Here is a 19220-nt window from a genome sequence, read left to right as displayed (position 1 = left end):
TCTCTTGTGTTTTAGATAAGAATGATCTGGTAATGTATTTCAGTTTCAATTAGCAATTGAACAGCATAAGTTCATTTTTCCACTGCTTTTTAAATGCCAATGCATAGTGTAAATAGCTTAAGAACGGCTGTCATCAATTGTCTGGCACAGGGAGGTATTATTCATGTCCTGAGTCTTTGGAGGAATTAAATTCTCTCTTCAGATTCATAAACTGTAAGTTGTTAATTCCTTGCATGGAAATTAAGACAGCTGAGAACACCCAGCAGTGACACAGTGGGGTTCAGCTGTGAGGAGAGGCCTTCCCAATGCCTATGGCTTGCTTCTTCCAAAGGTTTTCACCTCTGCTGTAGAGACAGTTACACTGCATGAAGAACTGGTCCCAGATCCCCACAATCTATAGCAGAGAATCAGTGAAGGTGCCTTAAAGATCATCTGGTTCCAGCCCCTCACCATGGGCAGGGACACTTTTCACTAGGCTGCTCAGAGCTCTACCCAGCCTGGCCTTGAACATTTGCAGGGATGGATAGATTGTTCCATATCCCTTTTATGGGATGGATTATTCCATATCATTATTGTGGGAAAGAGCAAAGGACAACCAGAGGGACAGGCAGCAGAAGGCCACCATCAGTTAAATCTGCCAACTGCTATGTGGACTGAATCCTGCTTTCCAGGAAGTGGCTGGGCATGGCTGCTGTTGGGAAGTAGAGAATTAATCTTTTGATTTTCCTTTGCACACAGCCTTTAGTTTTGCTTTATTACGTTGTCTTTACCTTGATCCACAAGTTCTGTCCTGTCTTATTTCCTGTCTTTCTGTCCTGTCTATTTTCTCCTCTGTCCTGATGAGGAGAGGAGTAATAGAACAACTTGGTGGGCATCTGGCTACCAGACAAGGTCAAACTCCTACACTATCTGATAGATTTTTTTGAAATGTTGTGATGGGTTTTATTTTGGTTGGATGCATTTTTATACATGTAACGATTATGATAAGGCCAAGAAACAGAAGTGCATTCTTGTCCAGATTCTGTGTTTGTTCTCTGTTTGAAGGACCGAATGACATTTGCCAAACTATTCAGTTGTTGGTCAAAAATTGGAGGAGCTACCAGAAGATGCTCTTCTAATATTTATTAACTACATGACCTCAAGCATCTTGTTGCCAGGGTTTGAAACAGTGCTAAGGTCTCTAAATCTCTGGTATAATTCAGAAATTAACTGATTATGAATATACTCAGTTACAGAAGGATATAAATACTTTAGAACATTGAGGCCCTGCATTGATGTTACTCAGAAGATGTTTATAGTGAGTGACCTCTGATTTCAGACTCCTAGAAAGAATTTGAGAATAGGAGTCAAAAATCTCCAGCACAGTGGTGAAATGGGTGAAGGAGGTGTTTCTTTGGGGGTTTTAGTTAGTTTTGCCCTAAACCAGATTAGCTATCAAGGTGCTACCAGTTTTGAAAGCAATGAAGTCTCTTGTTTGGGTCTCTGGGATTTCCTATAATTGCACGATTGAAAGACATAAAACAGGAGCTCTGTACATTGGAACCTTCAGAAAGGGGACTGAGGCCAGTGCTAGTGTCTCCTTTCAGGAGGTTGTGATGTGGTTATGAGACCTGGAGATTGGTTTGAGTTCCCATACTGTCTAAGAGACAGCCATTCTAAAATTGAGCCACTCGAGGTCATGTCAGTGTTGGTAGGCTCTGGACAGCCACGCTGCTTGGTGCTGGGCCATTCTGCAGAGCCTGCCTTGGGAGATATCCCAAGGATACCCACAGAGTATGAAAGGAGCAACCAGCCAAGAAAAGCAGGAAAAAGTGTTCCTCTGAAGTGGGGGAAGGGATACTGTTTGTTTTCTGATTTTAATCTGCAGAAGTCCAAGAAAAGGAACCAAAAAATTAAAGAGTGGGAGGACTGAACTGGAGGGGAGGAGAGTGAAAGTATCTTTTTACATCCAGAATAGCCAGAGCAGACCACTGTTTAAACCTTGGAACTTCATTATTCTTGGTTCAGCTGGCAGTCTGTTAGAAGAATCCTCCTGACTCCTGGGTATACAGATTTTGGAGAAACACAGGTTTTCCCATTTCTACTCTTGCAAAAATATTAATTTCCTTGCCAGAAACACCAACATGGGGAAAACTATGTATCTGGAACTCTGTCCTAGAGTAAGTCAGAGGGAGCTCAGCTGCTGCTTCAGGAGCCCAGAGGGGACATCCCAGGGCAAGCCCAAGAAGAATCTGTCAGTGCTGGTGTTAAAGACAGGTAACCAACTGCACTGTGTCTCTGTTCACAGGGATTCTCTCAAAGTGCCCTGTTAGCCAAAGCCTCTGCTGTACTGTACAAGTCAGAGTTCCAAAGGTGAACTGCTCTCTGCCAGGAGAAGCTGATTTCTGTCTCCTGGTTTCCTGCAGAGCTTTCAGAAGCAGAACATAAGCATGTCACTGGGGCCACAGGAAGTGTGTGGTTTGTCCTGCCTGGCAGCCCCTGAAAACCCACATCTTCCCTGATTGCTTTTTTGCCTAAGTGTTTGAAAACATGTCACTGGAAGGTGCTTACAGGCAATAGACATTTCTCTTTACTGCTTCAGTAAAAATGTCCATCCTGGCAAAATGCAATGAGACAAGCTGTGATGCTGACCAAAGAAGGGGAGCAGAAACTACAACTCTCAAGGTAAAGTGTATGCATCTTCCCTGATCCAGGCTAAACTGTGATTTGATATTGCTGTGACACCAAGAAGTCTTTCTCTTTATTGTCTGTTTTCTTTTCAGTGCCTTGTAGTAACCAAAAATACAGGCAAGAGATCCATCCACAGAGAAAGAGAAATGTGGGATAGAAGAAGGCACTTCTCTGGAGAAAAACTGGAGACTGGGGGAGATAAACTGAGCTTGATTTTGTTATTTGTGTTGAGTTCATCAACATAAACCATAAGACTGTAACTTTTGAATATATTACTCTTTATTGTAATATAAAACAGTCTTTATGAAGTCTCTTACCACTTTATGTTTCAAGGCATTTTGCATTTAAAGTCTTCAGCCCAAGCAATGTCTGCATGCACTACCTAACCTATTAAACCATGCATATATGCAACTTTTTAAAGAATTGGATATAGAGGGGAACTAACCAAAATAATAAAAACAGACAGTCCTGAAAAGTTAACACAATAGATTCAAAATTGATGCGTTTCCCATTTTCTTAAATTTCCAACCATCTTTTTCCAAAGTAAAATGGAATCATCTTGACACTTACATCCATATGCAGATTTCATCAGGAATTTTCAAAGGTCAGTGCAGACCAGCTATGTACTTTGGAACTCCATTTAGGGGCACAGATATTATTCTTAGATAGTAAACAAATGAAAATGGAGTTCTATGCCTCTGTTCCAAAAACCTACAAAGAAGTCCCCACCTAAACATATCTGATACTAAATATTGTGGTGTTCTGGGATTCTATATCTTTTATGGCTTCTTAGACACATTCATTTAATTCTTGTTATCAATAAAAGGTGTCCTTAATCAGATATGTCATTTCCCAACTACTTTGACCTTCTGGATTAGGCATGGTTGTCCACAGTGTGTGCTGTTACTTGCACTTATTTTTCTGGACAACTTTTATTGCACAAGGAACCTGTATTGTTGTTCTGTGAAGTGTACACAACCCAGGAGTACAAGAAACAAGAAACAATGTCACTAAGCCCAGTAAGAGTACAGTTTTGCTAAAAGAAGTAATTTATTTCAGAGACAGATGTCCCCACAAGCTCACAGGGGCCCCCATACCAGCTCATCTTTCTGATTCTGTAGTTTCTGAAATTTTCTTCAAATGTAGTTGTGTTGGAGATTGGTATCTCAATCCCTAGGTTATCTGTATAACCACATTGTTCATAGGTGGCATTGAGGCAAGAAAGTAATTATAATTTAGCATTTGGAAAGTTGGCACATACTTTTATGTCAGCTTCCCTTTTTAGCTAAATGCTGTTTCAAAACTCTTCCAAGTTAGACATGGATAAAAATAACTCAAAGATTGGAGAAGCTTTTCAGACAGGAGTCAACAAAACAAAAAATCCTGCTCTATCTCTGCCCAGGACAAGCAATATTTGAGTATTCCAGGCATTTTCACAACAGTTGGAGTTACAGAAAATCTGTACTGAGCACAGACCATAATCTTTCTAATGGCATGTTAAATTTGTTGAGCACTCTGGCAGTGAGCCAGTTGTCTGACAATGTTAGAAAGGGGTTAGGTCAGAATGACCTAGACAATATGTAGAGAAATCATTACCTTCTCAAGGCATTCTGCTTGGGGTAATCATTCTGAAACCTACAACAAGGAATGCCATAGCAGTGAACTTAGGAAGGAACACCTGGGCTAATGAGTGCTACAAATGAGACAAAAGCCCTCTACTCTGAGGCTTTCTGATATATTTACTTTTTCCTCTTGTTTCTGTGGCACTAAATATTTGAGAGAAGTCCCGGGAAATCCAGAACAAAACACTGACTGTGTCATGGTAAGCAAAAATATTTTTCTCCTCCTCTTGATTCCAAGGCTGTGAGCTAAATAAGGATATTTGCTTTCCTTTGCCATCCACTTCTAACACATAAATAAAGCAACCACTCCTCTGTTGCAATGTGTCAGAGGTAGCTGTAATCACCCTGCTGACTGACAGTAATTGGTATTTGCTTCTGTCAGCTTTAAAGTCATGCTAATTAAAACTGATCTTCCTACTCACATGTTGAAAGAAACCAGTATCTGGAGGCAAGATCATCTGGGGAAAATTTTAATAAATCCTCAGGCACCAATGTCTGCCTTCCTCAGAGCTGGCAGCAGTGGCCTTTCTGTTCCAAAGGAACATTTTGTCATGTGTCATAGTGCCACCCCAGGCAGCCACTCACTCTCTCTCCCATGGGATCAGGGAGAGAATCAGAAGGGGAAAGACTGGAAAACTCATGGGGTTGAAATAAAGACAGTTTAACAGGAAAAGCAAAAGCTGTGCACGCAAGCAAAGCAAAACAAGGAATGAATCCACTTCTCCCTGTGGGCAGGCAGATGTTCAGCTGTCTCCAGGAGAGCAGGGCCCCCTCATGGTAACAGGGACTTGAGGAGGCAAAGCCAGCACTCCACATGTCCCCCTCTTCCTTCTTCTTCCCCCACTTTATGTACTGAGCATGATGCCATGCAGCATGGAGTCTCCTTTGGGGTCAGGATTTGTGTCCCCTGCCAGTTTCTTGTGCACCTGCAGCTGCCTCACCAGCACGGCCTACGAAAAGCAGAGAAGGCCTTGGCTCTGTGCAAGCCCTGCCCAGCCATAACAAAACCATCTCTGCATTGTCAACTTTGTGTTCAGCACAAATCCAAAGCACAGCTCCATTCCAGCCACTGTGCAGAAAATGGCCTCAGCCCCAAAGCAGCACACAGCTTCTCTAGGCTCTTGTCTTCTCCATGTTCATCAATGACTCCACCACCAGGAACAGGAAAGCTTATTGTGCTGTGTAGCAAACCAGCTCATATGGATGGCCAAGACTCTGAAAGACAAAGATGTTCACTATTTTTGCTGAAGTTCCCCTTCTCCAGTTCTTCACTGGAGCACTTTCTGGAGCATGCATGCCATCCCCAGAGACCTGTAGAACAGGGAATAGAAGACACAGAGAGAGGAGGAAGAACTGGGGAATACATGCAATTCCTCAGGTGTGGGCTTTAGTCAGGACACTGGGATTGGTACCAAATGCCCTATAAACTCTTTAATTATGGCATGGTTTAACAGTGCCTTAAGGAACCTTCAGCAGCCTGTGGCAATCCTCGTTGAGCTGGTTTGTTGTGGAGCCAGCAGGAAATGCTCACCTTGGAGCCCCAGCCCAGCTGTGCTGGTTCAGCTGGGTGCTGAACCCAGTCACTCTGCCCCTGATGTTGGGTAACAGGAGACTGCAGAGCAATAGGATGTGCTTGTTCCATAACCTCTATAAAGGCTTTGAGGTGGTTTGAAATCAAGCAAAATGGCTTTCAGAGGATGCCTTGCAGTTTCATAAGATGTTACATGCCTTCCCTTACAAAAAGGTGGAATAGCTGCCAGGAAAACTGGAATAATGAACTTGAAAACCAGATTGAATAGATACCAGTGAATTTTCCAGGGCTCTTCCATCCTCCATTTTCTATCTTGTTAATACAAGTGCTTTGCAAGAAGTAGGTCAGTGCTAACAGGAAAGTTATAGTGTTTGCATCTTGTCCAGTTTTTATTAATTCTATGTTATTTCATCAGTGCTTTTTGTAAACCACTGATAAAACTAAAGATGTACTTGCTTCAACATCCTCCATAAGACGTTGCCAAACTCACATTAAGTATATACAAAGATTTTGTAACTAAAGATACATGTACATCATTTTATGTATGTTATCATTTTACAGCATTATCATAAAATGCTATTTTTAGCACCACTGTTGTCTACTTTAGTAATTTTATTTTTTTGTTCTTTTGGCAAATGCAAAACTTGTCTGAAAAGACACAGAGAACCACAAAAATTGTAGGTTCCAAATGACAATAAGAGCTACAAGTTGTCATGATTAATCCATATTTATAGCATGAATGTTAGCTTTTCATTACTCCAGTGTAGGACCATACAAAGAAAATAAACTTATTATGTTGGTGTCAGAGGTTTTGACAGCTCAGTAGACATTGCATTCCTATTTCCTTTCCTGTCTCATGTGGCACTGCTGTCTTCCATACCATTTAGTAGTTGCATAATTGTTCCCTTTCAAGCATACAAACAATGAGGTCAACTTGAGTCATGTCAAATAACTGGAGCAAATACCACATATGAAACCATTTAAGATAACAAGTCATGTAATCACATATATTACCCCTTGCCTGGATTTTCTGGATCATGCTAGAAGTGTACTAGAATGCACAAAAGCAACAGAGCTCACCAACTGGCTGTTTTGCCTATGATAAGCAACTAATGAGCAGTTTATTGCAAAGTATTTAATACAGACAAGCTAGAATTGAGTTACCTTCCTCTACACCATCATGCTTCTTCTTTACTCTGAGCTTTTCAAGGCAAAACCTGTGTTTTCCTGCAGGAAAATAATGACAGAGATGAAGGTTTAATTTTATTTTAGTGGTTTTAATGACATTCAACTATGTTACATTTTAAAGCTGTCTAATTATCAGATGTAACATCTGGGATACAGTATCTATCAGACTGTGTTTTATCCAAACTGGGCACAGATACAAGAAAGTGCTATTTGTATTTATTAACTGGAACATAGAGAGAAAGGTCAACACTTTCCCTATTCATCCTTCATCAGCAGAGAGGCTGGTAAGAAAGCAGGGTAAAAGTAAAACCCTTAATCAACAAGAACTTGTGCCTTCAAAAATATGCAAGACACATGAAAGCAAAGAAGAAGCTTCTTAACCTGTGCAATTTTTTTTTTTTAATTAATCATTTGGTTAAGCTATAGAGTTTGTCACAGACCTCTTCTGTTCTCAACTGAAGCCAAAGAAGTGGCTTCTCTCTTGCTACAGAGGTTGACAAGAAGCACTGAAACGCTGTTCACAAACAAGCAGCAATTAAGAGAAAGCAGAATATGGCTGGAATAGTTCTATTAATATGTTTTATTCCACTCTGCAGCACTTTTGAAGGCATTCAACAGTTGTTTCTATAATCCTCTCAAGTACTTATGACAGTAGTAACAATTACTGACTCTTCAGTGTGTATTGTTCTGCCTCCAGAGATGTTGAGTCTTTTTTTATCTGCACTGCAAGGTCTCACTGAGAAGAGGTAATTTTCTTCTAACCTTTCAGTGCTAGAGAGTTTCAGGCTGCAGCTGGAGGGTGTGTGGGCACACAGGGTGAACAGCCCTGTTGGTGTCTGTTCTGGTGTGTGTGTTTCTAGCCCCATACACCCTCAGTTTCCCAGTCATCTGCCACAGCACAGCCACATTCACATTCCCAGTACAGCACAACAGAGTGGCTTTTCCTGCATGGAAGGGATGCTCAGCACAGGGGCTTTACTCAGAACAACACAGAAGGGCCTGACTGGGTTAGAACAGCAGCCTGTCTGTGCCCAAGTGCTGGGCCAGCCTCCTGCAGTGACAGGAGATCCTGTTCAGGGACACTGTGTGAACCTGGCCACTTCCTGTGGTCTGGTCTACTTTTCCAGCATCTCTGGATTAAGGAGCACAGCTCTGCCTATTGCCTGCAGCATTTGCTTTGCCACTGTTCTCTGTGATACCATTCCTCTGCAAGTTTCAGTGACTGCTCCTCCCCACCCATTGTAATATTGCAGGATTTGCTGAGTGACATTCATTCACCTTATCAACCTCCTTAATGATTCTCAGTACCCTTCCTGATGATATCCAACATACTGGCTTCTTGCTGCTGCTGGACACTGAGCTGGAAGGTCACTTTTCTGCCTCAGCATTCTGATGTGGCCTATCAGACAACTCCAGTCCCTTTCTCCATCACAGAATTTTTTTTTCCTCCAGTCCCATTTGCCTTGAATGCATGAGAGCTGTCAGTATTAAAATCCAGTCTAATTTACTGACTGGTGGCTTCACATCACTGTGGTTTTAATCAGAAAACAAAATGGAATCATCACTTGAAAACAAAACTAGATCTAGAATAGGATTTGAAATAGCATTTTGAAACCCTTTTCCAGACATACTTATATATAAAAGCTACTATTTCAAAGTGCTAATTTGACTGAACTCTGGAATCCCCTAGCACATACTTGTGCAGTAGAATGGCTGTCTAGGCTGGGTTTGCACAGGCCTTTGTTTCAGGCCTGGAGGAAGGGAGCCCTGGCTGCTGAGTGCTGCTCTTTGGGTTCCCAGTGGGCTCATTCACCTGGGGGTCTCCTCCAGTGATCTGCAGGCTTTAAGGGAAGAGGGCTGACATATGTGTGGGCTGCATGGTTATTGCTGGTGCCATGCCCTGCACGTGGCAGCAGGCCTGTTTCTCAAGCCTGGGCAGCTGTGTTTACTTGTCTGTGTTTCTGTGTTCCATGATCTGTATGAAGTCCCTGGTGTGCCCCAACTAGTGAATCACTGTGTATCCAGCAGAGAGCAAAGGTAACCAGCACTGATTCCAAACCATTTCAGCTACTTCTTTTAAACCCATTATGAATAAAGGGTTGAATCTTCTATATCAGCATCATACAGAATATAATTCTGAAGAAACTCTACAGTCATAGAGAGGAAAAGAAATATACTGATGGAAGGTCCATTTATCAATGCCTGGTTGAGTTACTCAGTAGAATTAAAAATAAAATTTAAAAATCCCTCATATCAGCCAAGAGATTTTTGCAATCTTTTAAAAGCCATTTCTACTGTCTCTAGCTTCCTCAGGTAGAATTTGAAGCAGCCTTTCATACCAGATATGATGCTTCCTTCCTCTGTGTTTTTAGATTATATGTTAAATGAAAACATTTTGCAACATGCCATTCATTAAAACAAGAGTACCTGTGTTATATTAAGTGTGTGTATAAGTTACATAATTATGTAAATAAATACAACTGTGATTTCAATCCAGCATACATTATTTTTCTGAAAATAATCCCTTCTGTTTGTAACAGTTAGATGTGCAACTTCAGTTCTTTGATCATGGAAGCTGACAGCTCATACCTGACTACTACTGAGATGGTGTTGTTTATGCCTGAGGCAGAGAAACAGGTCAGTCTGACTCAGCACACTGTCCTGATTCCTGCCTTTAAAAGAGCTCTGTGTGTAGAAATGGAGAGCATGTGCACATCTCTCCAATTAGGAGTTCTCCTGAAAAGTCACTGCTGGTCTTTTCTAACTTCAGCCTTCTTTACCCTTCAATAAATAGATCCTTCCTGCAGCACAGGAGCCACTGATCTCCTTTTATCTCTTCATGTTACACCTTGAAAACACTCTTTTCTCAAAAAATGCTGCTACTGTTCTCTTGGTAGCCCAGAGTGGCAAAAGTGGTATCAGGATAGTTCCTTTCTCCATCTCCTCAGAATGTACAAAGGTATTGTGCTGTTCCTGCTTTTTCTGAGTAAAGCTCAGGAGGAATGAAAAATCTGAGTCTGTGCCTTACTCAGCACATTGAGTAACCAGCCCAGGGCAGCTATAAAACACTTTTGAAGCCAGGCCTCCCTCCCCACTGGCAGCAGCTCCATGCCACTGGCATCCAACTCTCATTTTAGAGTGATTTGTTTGTCTTCAGGAGGCAGCAGATGGCAGCAAAGTTGTACAGATGAACCAGGAGAAGGAAAATATCTTCGTGCACACACTCTAACAACATTCCATGGAAAAAATGTGTCATTTGTTTCTGTCTGTCTTGCAGTGTGGTTAAGACAATAAATCAGGTTTATTGGCCCTCATGCACTTGTAATGTAAGGGGTTGTTTTTCCCCCATTACCAGGAGTTAATTAAATCAGGTTGGGGTGAGAGGATGTGAACTATTTCTCAGTAAATCATCTTCATCTCTGTAGGACTTACTTCTTTGTGCAAATCTCTTTATATCCTTCATTAAACAGATACTGATGGCCTTGTGCAAATATTGTAACAAAGTGCTGGTGTGTGCACTTTGATTGTCTGCCAGTCTCTGCTGTGAGCTATGGAATTCCTCTCTCACTTGAGCTGTCCTTTTCCAACACTTCAAAATAAGTAGCAAGATTTTTATTTTTTTTTTTTTTTACATAAAGAGAAAAAAGAAGAGGAAGGAAATGCTGCTATATAAAGTCTTAGTGTTTAAAGCACTCCAAAGTCCTACTTCATGAAATAAAAATGAAGTCTGGGTTTTGGACAAGGGCAGTGGAAGTTTCTGGGATTCCATCCCTGCTCATGAACACGTTCAGTGACACTCTTGACACATGTATGTTTGCTGAGGTTGTCACTGCCAGCAGCACCCCATCCACTCAGAGCAGCAGCAATAAGCATACATTGCTGAACTCATTTCAGGTTGGATGGAGAGCCTGGATTTGTGTTCCTTCTTTTTGACAGGGATCCCATTCCTTACTTGTATCTTTTAGTAGTTGCTTCAATGTTCAAAACCAGAAATTTGGAATAAAGGAAGTATAAAGTAAAATTTGCAATACCGTCTTTTGGTATAAAAATAGACATGTTTTTGAAAGAAAGCTGGGGCTTAGATTTTCTTCCTGCTGAAGTCAGTAGAAGTTTTGTTTCAATTAGATGGGATCAGTCTCAGGCCTGGGATTTGGTGCTCAGATTCCTATCTGGCTCACCAGTTCATCACACCAGCATGTCTGATGTCTGTAGGCAGTAAGGAGACTAATGATATATGCCAGTTGCATATTTTTCATGTTGTTTATCAATAAAGGCCAGACTACGAATGTGTTCCTTATGCAGAATGAGATGAAGGGCTGCACAGCCTCGGGAAAAAAATTACTTAGAAAAAGTGACTTAGAATTCCTCACTTTTTCCTTGTCTCTAAAGACAACAGCCATATTTTACAAGGTGCAGCTGTCCTCTTCCAGTGTGCAGCTCAGACCTTCTCCTGAGCCCTCGTGGGCAGGCAGGGAAGTGTGGTGGCCTCTGAGAGTCTGGTGCTTTCCAGCAGAGCTGGGTCACATCAGGGGAAGTGAGGAGCCCACACACCCTTCTGTGCTGTGCTGTAACAGCAGTGGGATGAATTTCAGTCTTGGAGTGATTCAGCTTCATGGAACTCCTGTCACAGTAACCACCTCCTATAAGGACAATAAGCATGTTTGTTTGATGAGCTGCTCAGTCTGCTCCTGAACTAACAGATAAGATCCGGTTTGTTTGTTCTCCCCTTTCTGCCCATAGTGCTGGACATCAGAGATTAAGAACCAGACATTTGTTTGTTTGTTTTTACACCATGTTAGAGAAGTAGGAAGAAAATATAAACCTTTTTGTAACTGATGGAAAAGTTGCACGTAATTTTCAGAGAAGTGACAACTTACTGAAAGTATTGGAAGAATACTTAGTTTGCAAACCTATTCTGAGAGTCAGAATTTATTACAAAATATGTGCCTTCAGTGGGTAGAACAGATCTTTCTTGCTTTTGGAAAACCCCAGGATTTTGTAAGTGGATGAGAGACTGAAGGAGGTCTAGTTAAATGTTTTGTAAAAGTTATCACAGAATCAAAGAAAATTTAAAAAAATCATTTGGCATCCTCATTGCTGTTGTGTTTGCTGGGAATGTTGCATGCAAAACACTCCAGTCTTATCAAATCATTAACAATGATTCTAGTCTAAATGGGACCATTTGTTTTTCATTTGGAGACATTACCAAGCATTTTGCCTAGTGTACATAGCTTGTAGTAAAAAGGCTTTTACATAGCAAAGTTCTTTACCTCATGAACAAATTATGCTCCTTCTTCTCATGCAGGATATGTGGCTTCTCTCCAAAGAATTAAGTGTTTAAAAATTAAAACAATTTCAAAGCTGACACAAATTATTTGGTGGAAAAAACAAAAAGCCCTGTTCCTTAAAAAATATTCGCATAATAAAAGCAAACCCTTGTGAAGGCAATAAACAAATTTTAGTTAGGCATAATTGGATTTACTTATTGGTTGTATCAGTCATGCTGGAATTCTTTCTCCTGATGCCTGTGTGCTCTACACTACTTAAGTATGATGTGAGATAATATGAAACGGTGAATTGACGGCACAAGGAAACTATTTGGATGGTCTGGAGTTGCCATTATTGGCTTTAATTATGACTTGCTGTCCTTTGGGTACTCAATGAGCCAGAAAAGGCTTCATATGTGCCAAAGTATTCATTAGTATTCCCCTTTCTGTCATTGTGCTTGCAGAAAGAGTTTATATCTGGCACCTGACTGCAGTTCTTCTTAGCACAGACCAAGATGCTTTGCAGATTTTGATAATCATCTGAAAGTGCACCAGTGTCTCTACTTTTTGGATGCAGTAGAAGCTGTTCCAAGGTAACAGTGGAAGAACTCTGACCACTTTCTGATGTAACTGGAGAACAAACAATTTTTGTGGTTGTTTAGGTGACATGGCTGCTTAAAAAAACTTGTCGTACCAACTGGAGAAAGAGAAATAATTACTTGTTTTCCTCTTCCAGATTAGGGGACCTGCACTTGGGTTTCATGGGGAAGTCCTTGTGTATCAGCATTTTAGGCACCTTGCCATCATTCCATATAGAACTAATAATGAAACCCAAAAATCTTTATGAAATAAAAATAGCCTTTGGAATCCATTTTAGTAATGAAAAATTGTCTATAGTGAAGAATTTCTTGGTCTGCCATAGGGTGTCCCTAGGGTAGGTACAAAACACAGTAATCACTCATAAAGAATATTCCATGAACTCTTCTGACACTTCAGTGTGGAGGCTGTGCTGAGAATGGTGACCACTCCTTTGGCATCTGCTCTTGAACAGAGTGGTGGATAAGGATGGATTCCTGCTCCAGTACATATTTACCATTGCAAAACTTAATTTTAATTTAGAACCTTGATTGAACTTCGAGTCAAGTTTTTAGCAGCCTTTGAAATACTGTCCTGTGGGACACCAGACTGTTCTTAGAAACTATTATTTTAGCTAAGGTGGTGTGTAAACAGATACTCCTGATTTTGGAGGCATTTGATGACATCTTCCACTTCTCATCTGTCACATTACAGCATAAGCTGGCTTTGACCTAAGTACAGAGTTCTTCTTGAACTTCTGCTATTATAGGAGGATGCTCACTTTCATGGGCTGTTTCACAATCTTGTTCCCCCTAAAACCCCAAATCCTTACACTTCTCAGAGATCTTAATCTAAATCATGGATGAACTTCAGCCACTATTTAAGCATTCATACCCAATATTTTGCTCTATGGGCTGAAGTGAAAAGATGCTTCACCAGGATTTTTCAGTATCATCTCCCTCTTGGGCAGGAGGAAGAACTTTCACCTAGGCAGCTTACACCTGGGGCTGGTGCAGAAATGGATGAGAAGAGAGGATGCTGTCCTGATGTATTCTACTCCTTTTAAGCCCATTCCCTGAAACCTGGAGCTGAGACTGGGGTGTTAGTCTGTGGAATGGGAGAGTCCCTGCCTGCCTTTGTCCTGCTCTGCCATTCTCCTCCAGCTTACCTAGCCTAGATCAGCCAAAATCCACTGACATCGTTCTTTGTCTGCTCTTTACACAAAGAATGTGCCATCTTTGTGCTGCTCACTACTTTCTGACACTCTCCTCCAGCAGTGTTTGTGCTTTAAAACACCTGGTTTCACAGACTGGTGGGGAGAATGGAGAGAAGTAAAAAACCCCAAACTCTTTTCTTTGGTTGCTATTTATTGCAGAGAGTTTTGCTTCTCCTTACAGGCGCGGCAGGTGGTGCTCTTGGTCCTTCCAAACACAAGTTGCACTTCCTAAACTCCAATCAGGTCAGAATTGTGCCACCCTGCACCAGCTGGCTGGTTTGAGCCCTGTCTGGTTCAGGGCAGGATCTTTCAGCGTTGAGTGAAGTGTTTTCCACCAGTGAAGAGGAAAGGAGGGAAGAAAAGGTACTCTATGTGGGGTTTTGGCAGGAAATGAAGAAAAAAGATCAATACAAACAAAAGGAACTAGTTGGCAAATACATACTTAACCACACTGTAGCCCAATCCAGCCTTCTGTCCCAAATTTAGATGGCAGAAATACTAACTGTAGGACTTATAAGGAAAATATTGTAGCTATTAAATTGGATGGCTCTGTTTGCCATTGTTTTCTTGTGCTGTGTACATTAAGTAGGATCACACTTTAACCTACACATTGTAATTTCTCACTGCAAGCACCACAAAACTTGCAACAGCAACAATTCTAATTTCCAGGTTTTCCATGGTCTGAGAGTACCCCCTTGCCTGTTTCTCAGCTGGCAGCTATACCCTGTGCTGAAGACCATGCATTTGTGCCATCCCTTACATCTTGCAAAATCTGCATCATTGGTAGGAGATAGGTAAGTTCTCTTCCAGCTGTTAACAAACAGGGCAATTAAAACTGGCAAAGGGTCATTATCTTTGATTTTCTTTTTCTTTAAATAGTGTTTCAAGTGGAAAACCTACCTCTCAGGATTTCAAAAATCTTAGCTGAAAGTGCTTAGAAAGTAACTAAAAATAGGCAATTCTGAGCAGAACTTCAAAGTTTGGAAAGAAAAATCATGAATACATGCCTAGATCCCTACCCAAGATTTTTGCAGCAGTTTCCTGGAAAGGTGTCAGTGCCAGTTCTTTTCAATTTTTCTCATAAATATATGTTCTTGAGGAATTTAATATTAGGTAAAAAAAAAATAAAAATCCCCACTTCATTTATTCTAGAGGCATTGAGATCTGCTGTTCCCCAGTCCTCTCCTGTATATGTTAACTGTGTTCAGAGATAGGGTAAAATAGAGGAAATGCTGCATTTCACCCAAGAAGTTATTCAAATACACTTGTTTAGGTTTTAGGTTTGTTTTCTTGGAGTGCAAGCAGTAGACACCAATAGATGGTGCTGGTGGTGCATTAATCAGGTTCAGTTTCACATTTGTTTTCTGGTCTGTGCTTGGAATTTGTTAAAAAAAGAGAGAGAGAGACAGAACAAAACAAAACAACAAAAAAGAACAAAACAACAAAATCCCTCATGCTAAGCTTTTATCCAAAATGTTCTCCCCGCACTGAACCGGTCACCGTTTAACTTTAACCTGAACTGTGGCCCAGGAAATCCTTCAACATAAATAACCTTGGAAGCTGCCATGACCATTTTTGGAACACGCTGCCTCAATAAATCTGTTACTTTGTTGTGCAATGTTGAAGTGTGCAGTTGTTTCTCTGATTAATTAGGGCAAAAAATAAACTTGCACGATCAATCCAAGCTGTGACACGTTTCAGCCCTGGCTTGAATGTGTGGGTAGAAAAGAGCCTTAGAGCCTTCTCGACAGACCTGCCCTGGAATTTTAGGATGCATTGCTGGCTCGGAGTTTACTCCATTTGGTGAGATAAGGTGGTTGCTAACAAAGTCAGCAAGGGCAGAGTTTTGGTCTGTCCCAGGACTGCCATTCTAGATTAGTATGGGTAGGACTGAACACAGTGAGAAATGATTCATCTTTACCACTGCCCCCACTAAAGACAACATAACCCAAGTGTTTTATGTAATTGTGTTTATTTTATTTCACATATTGCCCATGGAGAACAGCTGATACATTCTCTATATCTTTCACCAGTCTGGAATGCAAGATAAAAAAAGGTATGGAAAAAGAGTTTAACGTTTGACATTCACGATATGAAAAATAGAGGGGATACAATGTTTTAAAATGCCCTTATGCAATATATATATATATATATATATATATATAAACCGTATAAAAATAAAATATATTTTTTGAAAAAAAAAAAAGACATGACACAGAACAACCTTAAATACCAATGCATATCTCGTGATCCACACACACCGTACTTATAATTAACAAAAACCACGCGTAATTGCACTTTTCCTCTCTTTGACTTTCAAGTATATCGCAGTCCCCGCAGGGACTAAGGAGTGTCCGATTCCCTGCCGGGTGCGCATAACGCAGGGTAGAGCAGATGCGGGCTGTCCTCGCCCGCGGCTGACAACCCTCCGACCCTCGGGCGCGGGGGGCGAGCCCGGGGCCCGGCGGGTCCCCCCTGAGCATCCCCTCCTCGGGGCGGGGGAGGGCGGCGAGGGCCGCCCGGCCCCCCGGGAGCAGCGGCGGCGCCTTGGCGGCCCGGGCGGCGGCGGGAGCCGGCGGTGCCCGGCCCGGGGCGGCCAAAAAGAGTCCGAGGTGGCGAGCGGGGGGCGCAGCGTCCGCTGCCCTTCGCAGCTCCCCCGCCGAGGCGCGCCGGGGTCCCGCCCGGGCGGGCGCTCGCTCTCAGCCACTGCTGCCGGGTCCCAGCCCGAGCCTCAGTCCATCCGTCGAGGCGGCCTCGGCCGCGGCTTGCGGCGCTCAGACTCCGAGGGCGGCGGCGAGGCGCGTCCGTGGGCGCCGCCCGGAGCGGGGGGAGCGCGCTGCGCTGCGGCGCTCGGGCAGGGAACGCCGCCGGCGGCCGTAGCCCTGCGGGCTGATCTTGTTCGGCGGGGCGGCATCGTTCCTGTCGTTGACGGCCGCCCTGTGGAGCTCGTCGACCAGCCAATGCACCGTGCACGTCCCGAAGCGGCACGCCTTTGTTTGGAAGTGGGGGAATCTGTTAATGCTCTGGCGGTAGCGCTTGACGCGGATGTGAGCATCCTCCCGGGTGCTGCAGGAAGAGAGAGAGCGGGCATGAGAAGAGCGCAGTGGGGGCGCGGAGGAGGGGACCCGGTGGGCGAGGGGAGTGAAGGGGAGGGAGCCCCCAGGCTGGAGAAGGGCCAGTCCCCCCAGCAGCCCCGGCTGTGCCCTCACACAGTGGTGTGCTGCACCCGGAGCGTGCTGCCCATGCGAGGAGAGGCCCCGCCGTTTCACGGGCTGTTACTTTTCCCTTTGCACCCAGGGCTCAAGTTACTATTTATATCTCACTTTCGCAGCGAAGGCGCTGCTATCTCCCGCTAAAGAGCGCGGGGAAAGGAAGGCGGGAGGCGGCTTTCAGCGCGATGTGCAGCCCGGGCAGGACCTGCCTCTGGGCCGGGGAGGATACAGCGACAATAACCCTAAACACCCGGAAACGAGGGGACCCCGAAACTTTCCGCTGCCTCCAGCAAGTGCCCGAGCCCAGGACGGGCTGGAATTTACCTGGGAGGCGAGACTCGGGAATCCTCCTTCTCGTCCTGGGTGCGTATGAGAGGCAGCACGTCGGCGGCTGCCCCCAGCCCTCGGAGCACGCCCGCAGGCTTCACGTCCCGCTTGGCTCGGCTTAGTGCCCATTTCGTCCATCTGAAAGGAGCGCAAGGGAAGAGCCTGTTATCGCAAGTCTGCAGGGCGGGAGCCAAACCAAATAGATTCGAGGGGCGAAAATCTTTGCCAGCGCCGAATTTTTTACTTTTTTTTTTTTTTTTTTTCTTCCCCTCCCTCCAATGTTTCCTGAAAGGGCGCGAGGCCTTTAAGGAGCTGAGCAATTCCCGCAGGGAATGCAGTGCCTCTGATCGCGGCCGGAGCCGGGCGCGGGGCGCTGGCAGGAGGATACTCCGATACTCCGATACTCACTTTCTTTTGAACTCTGTCGCTACGTCCACCCTTGCAGCATCCACCCCGAAGAAGGTCACAGAGCCGAGATAGAGCAGGGCTACGTGAACTAGTTTCATTCTGGCTGGGCTCCTGCTGGAGGGAAAAGAGAAGAACTATAAGCATGCTTGCTAGTAAAAGTCAAGTAAGGACTGTCCTTTATTCCTGGTGATTCCAGAGAGCTCCTTCCCTCGCAGAGCCCCCAGGCTACCGGGGACTTTGTGTCTGATATGAACCAGAAGCTAATATTTGCTCAACAACTTATCACAGAGTAAATAACAGAGCCTCCAAAGTTTACGTTTGTCGGGAGTTTAGTTGCAGAGGCGGCTGAAAACCAGCAGGATTTCCAGAATACCCCCAGCGGCTTGCACTAGGATTTAGCAAACCCGTAAGATTAGAGAGAGCTGGCTATCGGACGCATCGTTTCCAAACTCCAGCAAGTGTTTTGCTGCCGAGAAGTTTATTCCCTGATAGCTCCTCTTCCCACTTCACACGCAGAACCAGCTAGTTCTGGATCTTATGTTGTAAACTGCAGCTGATGCCAAGAGCCAGTGCAGGACTCCACAGCATAACTCCAAACTCTTCAAAACAGTCCAAATTTAGCAGAATTTTACTTGCGTTCCACCTCCCCTGAACCTTTTGTTGCTGCCAAGGACGCGTAAAAAAAAAAAAAAACAGTTCTTACCTGGCGGTGAGGATAATCCACTGAGGCAAATGTTTTTGTAGTAGCGATCCGAGCTTGCAGGGTTTCCTGAGGAGCGAGAACTCCTCCTTTGTGTGTGTATGTGTGTGAAGTAATCACTGCCGAGCTCTGCGCTCCACTGCTCGCTTTTATAGAGCAGCGCTGAGAAGTGGGTGGATCTTGGCGTGGCTGGGCGATCTTTTTTCTGGCACCCCCCCCACCCCCACATTTCAAGCACTCCTTAAGCATTCTGACCTGGATTGGGGGCAACATGGGGGGGGGGGATAAGAGGATTATTGAAAATTATCTTAAACAACCCCCTTGGTATTTTGTTAATTATAACGGCAGATTTTAGGATTCTGAGTCATGGTACAACTTGCAAAATCCGATGGGACCCTCAGCCTGTTATACTGGGGACAGACTTTTTAACCACTGATATATGATTATATTTACGCTGTCTGGAGCATAATTTCTAATTCTAAACATCCTAGCTTCAGGTGGGT

At 43.5% G+C, this 19220-nt stretch overlaps 1 protein-coding gene and 1 long non-coding RNA gene across 3 annotated transcripts in view; one reads left to right on the top strand and one right to left on the bottom strand.

Annotated features, from left to right (window-relative positions):
- LOC306802917 overlaps window positions 1–15432 on the top strand; it is a 31622-nt gene extending 16190 nt beyond the window's left edge. The window contains exon 3 of the long non-coding RNA XR_013774515.1: window positions 14252–15432. This is a non-coding gene — a long non-coding RNA (uncharacterized lncRNA). The remainder of the gene's footprint in view (window positions 1–14251) is intronic.
- A 593-nt stretch (window positions 15433–16025) lies between these two features.
- ADM (adrenomedullin) lies at window positions 16026–18872 on the bottom strand. 2 transcript variants are annotated; one of them, XM_079307584.1, is made up of 4 exons: window positions 18721–18872; window positions 18018–18131; window positions 17607–17747; window positions 16026–17136 (listed from the first exon to the last, which is right to left on the bottom strand). In XM_079307584.1, exons 2-4 carry the CDS (start codon window positions 18113–18115, stop codon window positions 16845–16847), a joined length of 531 nt encoding a protein of 176 aa, XP_079163710.1. In that variant the 5' UTR covers window positions 18116–18131; window positions 18721–18872; the 3' UTR covers window positions 16026–16844. The 2 variants fall into 2 exon arrangements, with proteins under 2 accessions (XP_079163710.1, XP_079163711.1); XM_079307585.1 differs by having other exon boundaries at window positions 18018–18128; window positions 18721–18869.
- Between the last annotated feature and the right edge of the window lie 348 nt (window positions 18873–19220).

The sequence above is a fragment of the Erithacus rubecula genome (assembly GCF_903797595.1).
Source record: "Erithacus rubecula genome assembly, chromosome: 6".
Classification (NCBI taxonomy): Eukaryota; Metazoa; Chordata; class Aves; order Passeriformes; family Muscicapidae; genus Erithacus; species Erithacus rubecula.
Note: the sequence above shows the minus strand (reverse complement) of the source record. Positions and strands in the feature narration are given on the sequence as shown.